Here is an 11,018-nt window from a genome sequence, read left to right as displayed (position 1 = left end):
TGGAATTTGATTTTATGGCCGACAGTCCCGCTTTAAGTACAGTTCCTCTTTCAATAATTTCCAGCATGTACAATCAGCTTCTGATGGAGAAAGATCGATTTTGTGCAGTACTGATCTCAAAATAGTTCCTTTTCTCAATCGGAAGCAGGCTGGACATGTGGGAAATTATCGAACTCGATCTGACCGGAAAATTGCATGATCTGTATTAGCCTTAAAGAGGAACTCCAGCCTAAACAATCATACTGTCATTAAGTTACATTAGTTATGTCAATTAAAATAGATAGGTAATATAATCTCTTACCCACCCTGTTTTTAAAGAACAGGCAAATGTTTGTGATTTCATAAGGGCAGCCATCTTTTTGGTGGAAAGGAGGTGACAGGGAGCATGAGATACAGTTCCAACTGTCATGTGTCCTGATCAAATCTTCCAGTTTCTAGGCAACGAGAACAACATCTTCAGAAATCCCATCATGCTTTGCACAGCATCAGGGGAAAAATGCTCGGGCAGTTTACTTTGATGGGGCGGAGCTTAGCTTCTGTGCAGCTAAAAATGAGGCTTTGTTAAGAAAAACAAAGTTCTGATGCTGGGAAACTGTTAAAGAAATACCAAGCCTTTTTAGTGCTGCTGGGTAGATTTTTAGTCTGGAGGTTCACTTTAACTACTGCTGCTAATAGAAACAGGCAAATTCCAGAATCAATGCATTCCCAACAGCCACACAAGGCCTGCAATCTCCTTAGCAGCTACACAAAGTCACAAGACTTCCTCCTTACCCTGATCGCTGGGGGCCGTCATGATATTTTGCCCGCCAGCCGCTCCGTTCATCCTCTGCTGGCCGAATCCTTAGCAGCTGTCCAGGAGATCCTGTAAAACACCACAGGTCAAGTCAGCAAGATTCCTCAGAGACCAGCAATCCCTAGTAGCCAGCAGTGCACCCCCCCCCCCCCCAACTTTCCCAGCAGCACCAAGGCCATGAACACATGGTCGGCCTTCCTCACCCAAAATGCTATTACTTGCCAGCATTGCACCCAGCCATTTCATGGTTTGGAAACTGCCAAGTCCGATTCACATTTAATCACCTCTTTAAAGCAGATCCAAGATAAAAAAACTAACTATAACAAGTAACTTGTCTATATATCTTATGTAAAGTTTAGATTGTTTACACAGCACATCTAGCTGCAAACAGCTTCAATAAAATATGATTATTTCTTCCTGTGATACAATAACAGCAGCCATGTTGTTTGTAAACATTACACACAGGCAAGCTTATCTGCATCTTCAGCACTCAACTTGTGAAAAAAACCTAATCCCCCTCCTCCTCCCCTCTGCCTCTGAAATCTCTGGGTAGTAATACCTCCCCCTCCTCCTGCCCAGACTGAGCTCTCATGAGCCCTTGCTACTGTCTGAAAATGCCTTGGCTCTCTGAAAACCTGTGGGCAAGGCTTGAAAACAAAATAAATTTGGCTTGAGGAATGCCATATAAACAATAGGAAAGGAACACAGTTATGCAATAAGTAAAAGTTCATCTCGGATCCACTGTAAAGAGGAACTGTCGCGAAAATCTTAAAATTTAAAACACATACAAATAAGAAGTACATTTCTCTCAGAGTAAAATGAGCCATATGTTACTTTTCTCCTATGTTGCTGTCACAGTAGTTATTGGAAATCTGACATTACCGACAGGTTTTGGACTAGTCCATCTCTTCGTGGGGGATTATCAGCATGGCCATAAAGACATTTTCTAAAAATGATTGATACAAAGATGCTGACCAGCCTCCCTGCTCACCGTACACTTCTTTGGCAGTTGGACAGAGCAACCGTCATTCACTAAGTGCTTTTAAAAATAAAGAAAACCCTGAGAACCCCCCATGAGAAGATGGGCTAGTCCAAAACCTGTCGGTAATGTCAGATTTCTACTTCTTATTGTAAGTGACAGCAACCTAGGAGAAAAGTCATTTATGGCTCATTTTACGCTGGAAGAAACTCACTTATTTGTATGCGTTTTAAATTTTAGGATTTTTGTGACAGTTCCTCTATAAGGGGGTAGCCTGTTGGTAGGGCCTTTTAAAATGGACATGGAGAATGGAGATGGGGTTTTGGGATGAGCTCCAACAAATCCTTTGGAAAGGTGTAAGGCCCTTTTCCACCAGTAAGGGCAATTGCGCCGTGTAGCTGTCGGAAACAGAGCGTGAATCGTGGCGAGAATCGTGCAATTGTGGGTGGGGGATAAAGGAAGGATCGTAATCTATGTGGGCTTTGGGGGTTGCAGCTGACATGTACTTTCCTACCCCGCCTATACAGGCCTCTATTTTCTTTGTCCCGGAGCCGCAGGTTTGCCACGGTGTAGTCCTACAATGCATGCCAGGAGGTGTAATTAAAGGGGCACTATGGCGAAAAATTGTAAAATTTAAAATATGTGTAAACATTTACAAATAAGAAGTACGTATTTTTCAGAGTAAAATGAGCCATACATTACTTTTCTCCTATGTTGCTGTCACTTACAGCAGGTAGTAGAAATCTGACAGAAGTGGCAGGTTTTGGACTAGTCCATCTCTTCATGGGGGATTCTCAGGGATTTATTTATTTTCAAAAGCACTTAGGGCTCTTTCACATCAGAGCTTGCGTTGGAGAACGCTCAAAGCATACGTTTTGTTGTATGCCTTTTACTGCGTTTTGATATGCGTTGCACTGCAGTGAGTGTGCGTTTTTAATCCGTTTTCAATGCGTTACTGCACATAGAAAAACGCAGGTAATTTTTTTTTCTTTTAGTTGTCAACTTTCTACATTGTTCCTCTGTTGCATTCTGGGACTGATTGCCTGCGTTAACGGATTAAAAACGCGCATAGTGTGCGTTTTACATTGACTAACATTGTAACGCATAAAGCTAGCGTTGGCCAAAAAACTGCGCCTGGGTGCAGTGGAACGCAACGCACAAAAAGGCTGCGTTATATGTGAAAGCTAAAATGAAAGTCTATGGACTTTCATTTCCCCTTGGGTAATGCAAACTTTATCCTTTGCGTTGAAACGCAGAAAATCTGCCCTAATGTGAAAGAGCCCTTAGTGAATGGCAGTTGCTCTGTCCAACTGCCAAAAAACTGTGTAAGAAGCATGGAAGCTGGCCAGCATCATTAATCCTTTTTAGGAAATATCTTTATAAAGAATAAAAGCCTTGCTGAGAATCCCCTAGGAAGAGATAGACTAGTCCAAAACCTGTCACTGCTGTCAGACCTCTACTACCTACTGTAAGTGACATAGGAGAAAAGTAATTTATGGCTCATTTTACTCTGGGAAAAAATGTACTTCTTATTTGTATATGTTTACACATATTTAAAATTTTACAATTTTTCGCCATAGTGTCCCTTTAAATCAATAGGAATTACATCTCACGGCCAGGAGATATAACCACATCAATAAACTACATCTCCCAGCCTGCATTGCGGCGGCCGGGGAGACAAGATATCACTGCTGGAAGTTTAACCTGCGCCACAGGAAAGAGAAAATTGAGGATTTTATTTATAGATAGGGGGTTACAGATCAGCCCAAAGTTTACAAGTTCTGAAAAAAAAATCCTTCACTTCCCTCTTAGGGTAGGGACACACTAGGCAGAAACGCTAGCGTTGCGGAAACCGCACATAATGCGAGTCAATGGGCCGCATGAAAAAACACATGTTTGCCTTCTGCAATGTGCGATTTAAAAACGCTGGTCTTGATGCATATTTTTTTTATACGCACATAATGAAAGTCAATGGTGAGGCAGAGGTATTGCGTTTTAGTGCGTTTTTTTAATGCTTTTTTTAAAAACAAAAACAACAACTAAGTTGGATAATGTATTTCCACTTCCTGTTGACTTCCTAGCGATTTGCATAAAAAAAAAAAAAGCATACAAAATGCGTATGTGATTTATATATGTGAACCGAAAATTCATTAAAACGCGTGCAAAAGGCAAGAAAAACAGGTGCGGGGAAAAAACGCAAAAGAAAAACGCACAGAAAATGCACTAAAAAAAACGAACAGACGCACATGCAGCAAAATGCTACCTTCACCGCACTGCCTCGTGTGCTCCGACCCTCACTGCTGGGTAACTTTCATAGCGGACCTGGACTCAGAACTTCCTGTCTGCTCTAAAAGATAAGCACCAGCATACTAACCTTCAGGCTGCATTCACAGTGGGATGTTGCGGAGCTGTGTAATAGCGCAGCTTACCGCACTGCAATGCTAATCCTGTGCCTCGTTCACAGTGCACCGTTAGCAGACATATAGGGCTCGATTCACAAAGCGGTGCTAACCCAGTTAGAGACTTTAGGCGTGATAACCATTGCACCACGCTGGTGAAAAGCCAGTTTAGGTGTGATAAGTTTAGGCATGATAAGTTTAGGTGTGATAAGTTTAGGCATGCGAAGTTTAGATAAGTGTAGATAGCGTGCAAAGTCCCGCACGCAAAGCAGCGCCATTAAACTCTATGCGAAGTGCAGAAGACTTTGCTAGCGCAAAACTTTTGATTAGCTGTGCACTGCGGTGCTAACCCAGTTGGTGCTTAAACTTATCACACCTAAACTTATCATGCCTAAACATATCACGCCTAAACTTATCACGCCTAAACTTATCACGCCTAAACTGAGTTTAGGCATGATAAAGGGCTTTTCACCAGCGTGCTAACTGTTAGCACCGCTTTGTGAATCAGGCCCGAAGAGTTAACATCCTGTATTTACTAATCAGCTGCTCTGCCGAAGGTAGCCAGCAGAGACAGCTAAAAGTTCAAATTACACTTGTCATTAGTCACAGATGAGGGGTAATTAGACAGGCTTAAAGGATACCCGAGGTGACGTGTCTCTATACAGAGTCCCAAGCAGAGCGTAAATGGCAGGTTACTCACCCGGCTCTCTGCATTCCCCTGACAGGATCTCCCTTCAGACGGGGGAATCTCTAGCTACCTAATACTTGTGGGCACCCCAAGCTACTTAAAATATACTCAAGGTGACATGTGACATGATGAGATAGACATGGGTATGTACAGTGCCTAGTACACCAATAACTAGGCTGTGTTCCTTTTTTTCTTTCACTGCCTAAAAGAGTTAAATATCAGGTATGTAAGTGGCTGACTCAGTCCTGACTCAGACAGGAAGTGACTACAGTGTGACCCTCACCGATAAGAAATTCACCTTTTTATCTCTTTCTTGCTCTCAGAAGCCATTTTCTGGTAGGAAAGTGTTTTATAGTTGGAATTTCTTATCAGTAAGGGTCACACTGTAGTCACTTCCTGAATTTCAAACTTTTTTTTCAATTGATTTGCATACAAGTGAACGAAAATAGATCGGAAAAATGATGGAAAATGTTGGATATAATCGATCTGGCAGGTATATACCAGAAAATCGTATGGTGTGTACCTAGCATTAGATTGATAGATAGATAGTCAGTCCCAATGTTAACAATATGTCTGCTTCCATGAAAGCAGGAAGTAGACACACTGCAGATTTATTGCAGGATTTGTATCAGCTGTAACAAATAATGTTTTTCTTAAAAAAGTTATGCTGTTGCGTATCTTTTAGGGCAGAGAGAAAGTCGAGTTCAGGTCCACTTTAAAGTGTATCCGAGGTGAACTTTTACTCATTGCATACTTGTGTTCCTTTCATATAGTTTATAGGGCATTCCTCAAGCCAAATACTTTTTTTGTTTTAATGCCCTAATTCCCTATAAACTAAACAAGCCTCGCCCACAGGTTTTCAGAGAGCCTTGGCATTTTCAGACAGTAGCAAGTGCTTATGGGAGCTCAGTCTGGGCAGGAGGGGGGGATTACTAGCCAGGGATTTCAGAGGGGAGGAGGAGGGGGGGATTAGGTTTTTTTCACAGGCTGAGTGCTGAAGATGCAGATGAGCTTGCCTCTGTGTAATGTTTACAAACATGGCTGCTGTCATTGTATCACAGGAAGAAATAATCATATTCTATTGAAGCTATTTGCAGCTAGATTTGCTGTGTAAACTATCTAAACTTTAGATAAGATATATAGACAAGTTACTTATAGTTAGTAAGTTTTTCATCTCCGATCCGCTTTAAGTGGTAAAGGCTGTGCAGAAAATGGCAGGGGTGGGGGTTGTTTAGTGTTAAAGAGAACCCGAGGTGTGTTTAAAGAATGTTAGCTGCATACAGAGGCTGGATCTGCCTATACAGCCCAGCCTCTGTTGCTATCCCAAACCCCACTAAGGTCCCCCTGCACTCTGCAATACCCCATAAATCACAGTCGTGCTGTGAGGCTGTGTTTACATCTGTAGTGTCAGTCTCAGCTGCTCCCCCGCCTCCTGCATAGCTCCGGTCCCTGCCCCCGTCCCTTCCCTCCAATCAGCAGGGAGGGAAGGGATGCAGGCGGGGACTGGAGTTCTGCAGGAGGCGGGGAGAGCAGCAGACTGACACTATAGAGATAAACACAGCCAGCTCTGACAAGCTGTTTGTCAGCAGCACGGCTGTGATTTATGAGGGATTGCAGAGTGCAGGGGGATCTTAGGGGGGTTTGGGATAGCAACAGAGGCTGGGCTGTATAGGCAGATCCAGCCTCTGTATGCAGAAAACATTCTTCAAACCCACCTCGGGTTCTCTTTAAGACATCTTTATAGAGGGCAGGCTTGTGTGAGAATAGAATTAGGTTTAATGATAGCAACATATAGGAATTACCGCTGCCCAATAATACAATATCTGTCATTTTACTAGCGGCTATCCACATGTAAATGGAAACTAATAACAGTGCAATATAGAAACATCAGCAACCAATACAAAGGTAACTGCTACATTCAACCAGTTATGTAAATTGAATCATAATGCCGGGTACACACAAGGCAATTTTCTGTCAGATTGATGGTCGAATCGATGATTTCCGACAGGTTCGATCTGATTTCTTTTATGGTGCCCATACACAAAACGTTCGATGTTCCCGTTTTTTCTATCTAAATGATCAAACCGAATGAAAGTAGAAAATATTTTTCTTTTTTTTTTTAATCAAGAAATTCGACCGATTATCCCGTTTTTTTGAAAAAAAAAACCGATCGGACATGCTGGAAAAATCTGTATATTCGATCTAACGGAATAATCGAACTAAATTATCTAATCGGAAAAAATGAAAAATTGTACCATGTATGGCCACCTTTAGACCTGGTTTCCACTTGTGCGTTTTGTGTCAGATTTTTCTCTCAGAAAATTCGCATTGATTTTGCAACTTATCTTAGTGAATGGGGCTGTTTCCATTCAATGTGAATTTTTGGTATGCGTTTGTATGCAAGAAAAAAATCTGAGGTCCTGCATCATTTTTTCGGACATCATGTACGACTCGCGCACAATGCTTTGTACGGGCAATGCGAATGTTCGCGTTATTTGTCTAGAAATTCGTATTAGATCCAAGATTACAGGAAGTTGTCAGCAGTCATGACAATGCTGTTACTAGGCAGATTATATTATATTTAACTATAGCAGTTTTCACCTAAGAAAAATCGCATAAAAACACGTAAAAATTGACATGCGAATTTCCACCAATCAGAAAAATCTTGTACAATTTTTTGCAGGTGAAAATGTCACGCTACAGTGGAAACGTAGCCCTATACAAACTTGATCAGAAAAACAATCAGAAATCAGATCGGACCTGTCCAAAATAATCGATTTGACCGTCAATCTGAAAGAAAATTGCATGTGTGAACTCATCCATTACAGCAGTATCATCAGAACACAACGGCTCTCTCTATGACCGGGGTGAGGCTGGTATCTGGTGATCTGTACCAAGCTGTCTGCCCACTAACAATCCCCCTTCTTGCTCAACTAATAACCCCCCCTGGAGGGAACAATCCCCCTTCTTGCTCAACTAATAACCCCCCCTGGAGGGAACAAACCCCCCTCTTGCTCAACAACCCTCCCCTGCGGGGGGGGGGGGGGGGGGGGGGGTACAATCCCCTATCTTACTCAACTAATAACCCCCCCCCCCCCCCCACTGGAGGGAACAATCCCCCCTCTTGCTCAACGAACAACCCACCCCTCGGGGGAACAATCCCCCCTCTTGCTCAACCAATAACCCCCCCTGGAGGGAATAATCCCCCTTCTTGCTCAACTAATAACCCCCCCCTGGAGCAAACAATCCCCCCTCTTGCTCAACCAATAACCCCCCTAGAGAGAAAACTAATACCCCAAGTTTGCAAAAAATACAGGGGTGTTATAGAGAGAAGCCACGCCCACACAGTCATACACTGTCCTATATGGCAAGTTGCATAATCTTTCATTACAGCTGCAGCATCGGGAGTACATAGGAAACAGCAATAATCATTCTATTCTATACATGTTCTCAGTGTGGTGGAATAATAATAATAATGCTGTATCAGGGATGATAGGAGGAGCTGTGACTGGCAGTGGCCGCTGTGCTGCTGGCAGAGGAGGGGGGGGAGCAGCGATCAGTGGCGCCCCCTCCCCAAGGGCAGGCGGAGGTCAGCTGCCTTCCCGCATTACCCTGCAGGGGGCCCCCGCCTCCCCCCTCAGCACCGGGAGGGACCCGGGAAGCAGCTGTGCGGGGCGGGGATCTACACCGAGCGCCGCTGCCCTCCGCCCCCCTCCCCCGATCACACCGCCCTCCGGGGAAATCAGCGGATGGATGGCGGACCTGGCTGCTACTCGATCCCAACCGGGAGAGCGCACAGCTACTGGCCGGGCGAGGCAGCCCGGATCCCCGCATAGATCGCGGCCACACCCGGCGTAATCCTCTGCCTGCAACCGGGCGACAATGTACCCTGCATCGGGCGACAATATACCCCGCATCGGGCGACCATATACCCCGCATCGGGCGACAATATCCGCTGCCAACTAGCCTCATACCCCGCATCGGGTGATAACATCCACTGTACCCCCTAATCGGGCGAGAATACCCGCTGCAGACACCCCCGTACCCCGCTGCACGGTGTTGCGGCTCCCCCCAGAAGCGGATCCGGGGCCCGCAGTCACAGCTCGCTGCCTCCCCTCCATCTGCGGATCAGCCGCCTCCACGTGTCCGCAGCGTCCCCCGCACCTTCCCCGGCCGCATGTCCCGCTCCGCGCTGCCCTCCCCCCGGCCCCGCTGTTACCGGGAGACCCGTCTGGCTGAGCGCTCCGTCCGATCTTACCCGAGAGGCTCCCAGGCGGCAGCAGCTGCCCGGCCTCACCTTCCGGCTGCAGGGAGGAGGAGGAGCCCCGGGGGAGAGCGACCTCACCAGAGCCAGCGCGGAACTGGCAGCCCTGCCGAGAAAAACAAGAGAGCGGCTCCCGGGGAAGGGAGGAGGGGAGCGGCGGTGCCTCCTGCAACCCCGCCCGGGCTTCCCCCTCTCCTCCACCCGGCACCCCTCCCCGATCAGCGCTCTCCACCCGCCTGGCACCCCCATCCCCTCCACCCGGATGCCTCCTGCACCCCCGCCCGGGCTCCCCCCTCTCCCCAGGTCCCCCTCTCCTCCGCCCGGGCTTCCCCCTCTCCGATCAGCGCTCTCCACCGCCCGGCACGACCATCCCCTCCACCCGGGTGCCTGCTGCTCCTCCGCCCGGGTGCCCCCCGCTCCCCTGTGCCCGGGTCCCCCTCTCCTCCTCCCGGCACCCCCGCTCCAGCGCACCCCTCCCCGATCAACGCTCTCCACCCGCCCGGGCTCCCCCCTCTCCTCCGCCCGGGTGCCTCCTGCTCCTGCGCCCGGGTACCCCTCCCTCCGATCGGCGCTCTCCTCCAGCGGGCTGATCGTGTAACATGGCTGCGGGTCTTCCAGTCACCAACAATGCATCATGTAACCGCCATTCCCCGATCCGCACACGCCGGGCTCCTCCGCACGATTCCGAGCTAAATCCGGAATAAATCCGCCGCCAGCAGCCCGGGGAGGAGCAGCACAGAGCGGGCGGCGGAGAGTACCGGGGATCGGTGCGGGGAAAGCCGAGCGGAGCTCCCCGCCCTCCTCCTCCCGCTGCACGGTGAGCCGAGCTCGGCGAGGACTGCGCTGGAGGAGAGCCGCCGATAGCCGCGCTGCTCCCCGGATCCCCCTCCAGCCTCCCGGCTCCTCCAGCCGCCTCCCCGCCTCACTCACCCCGCCGATCCGTCGTCTTCTCAAGGACAAAAGGTGCAGCCGGAGCTCCGCGGCCGGATCGGAGACAAAGCAGCTGCGGCAGCCCCTGGGTAATGGCGAGCTCCGGGGGAGGGGGGGCGCTGCCTGCTCCTTCTCCCCGCCCAGCCGCTCTGCAGCACCAGCAGCCTGGCCGGGCAGACAGAGCGAGGGGAGCCGCCTCCTCCTCCTGCACCCCTCCGCCGCCGCCCGTCCGCCTCCTTCTCCTGCACCTCGCCGCCGCCCGATCCCCTCCCGCTCTCCGCCGCTCACCTCGCTGTGCCCGCCCGTCTTCCTCCTCCCGTACCCCGCCGCCGTCCGATCCCCTCCCGCTCCCCTCGACCGTCCTCCTCCCGCACCCCGCCGCCGTCCGTCCGCCTCCTGCACCCCGCCGCCGCCCGATCCCCTCCCGCAGCCGCTCACCTCGTCCGTCCTCCTCCTGCAGTCGCCGCTCACCTCGCTGTGCCCGCCCGTCCTCCTCCTCCTGCTCTGCAGCGCCTGGCCCCGCAGAGAGCTCGCACTTCCCCCCGCCTCCAGCGCTCTCCGTGCCTCTGCAGCCTTCCAATCAGCCGGGCTCCCTGCAACAGGCTCCAGCTGCTGCCCACAGCCCTCCTCCTCCTCCCTCCCGCGATCCTGCCTGCCCCTCTCCCCCAGCAGCCTCATGCCTGCCCCTCTCCCCCAGCACTGGGCACACAGACAGCCTCCCGGGGTCCTGCCTGTCCCTCTCCCCCAGCCCTGGGCACAGGCTGCCTCCCTCCCTCCCGGGGTCCTTCCTGCCCCTCTCCCCCAGCAGCCTCCTGCCTGCCCCTCTCCCCCAGTACTGGGCACACAGGCAGCCCCTCTCCCCCAGCAGCCTCCTGCCTGCCCCTCTCCCCCAGTACTGGGCACACAGAAAGCCTCCTGCCTGCCCCTCTCCCCCAGTACTGGGCACACAGGCAGCCCCTCTACCC

The 11,018-nt window shown here is 49.6% G+C and overlaps 1 protein-coding gene across 6 annotated transcripts in view; it reads right to left on the bottom strand.

The window, feature by feature from the left end:
- Window positions 1–10,615, bottom strand: part of UBTF (upstream binding transcription factor) — a 41,437-nt gene extending 30,822 nt beyond the window's left edge. The window contains exons 1-2 of one of the 6 annotated variants that reach the window (XM_068264281.1): window positions 10,525–10,615; window positions 772–862 (exon numbers count right to left, since the gene is read on the bottom strand). In XM_068264281.1, the coding sequence (XP_068120382.1) occupies window positions 772–823 (52 nt within the window). In that variant the 5' untranslated portion in view covers window positions 824–862; window positions 10,525–10,615. Of the gene's footprint in view, window positions 1–771; window positions 863–9,078; window positions 9,192–10,053; window positions 10,204–10,341; window positions 10,367–10,491 lie in introns of those variants that run through there. The other 5 variants (XM_068264279.1, XM_068264284.1, XM_068264280.1 and 2 more) reach the window with 5 other exon arrangements.
- Between the last annotated feature and the right edge of the window lie 403 nt (window positions 10,616–11,018).

This window comes from Hyperolius riggenbachi, chromosome 12, assembly GCF_040937935.1.
Source record: "Hyperolius riggenbachi isolate aHypRig1 chromosome 12, aHypRig1.pri, whole genome shotgun sequence".
In the NCBI taxonomy this organism is placed as follows: Eukaryota; Metazoa; Chordata; class Amphibia; order Anura; family Hyperoliidae; genus Hyperolius; species Hyperolius riggenbachi.
Note: the sequence above shows the minus strand (reverse complement) of the source record. Positions and strands in the feature narration are given on the sequence as shown.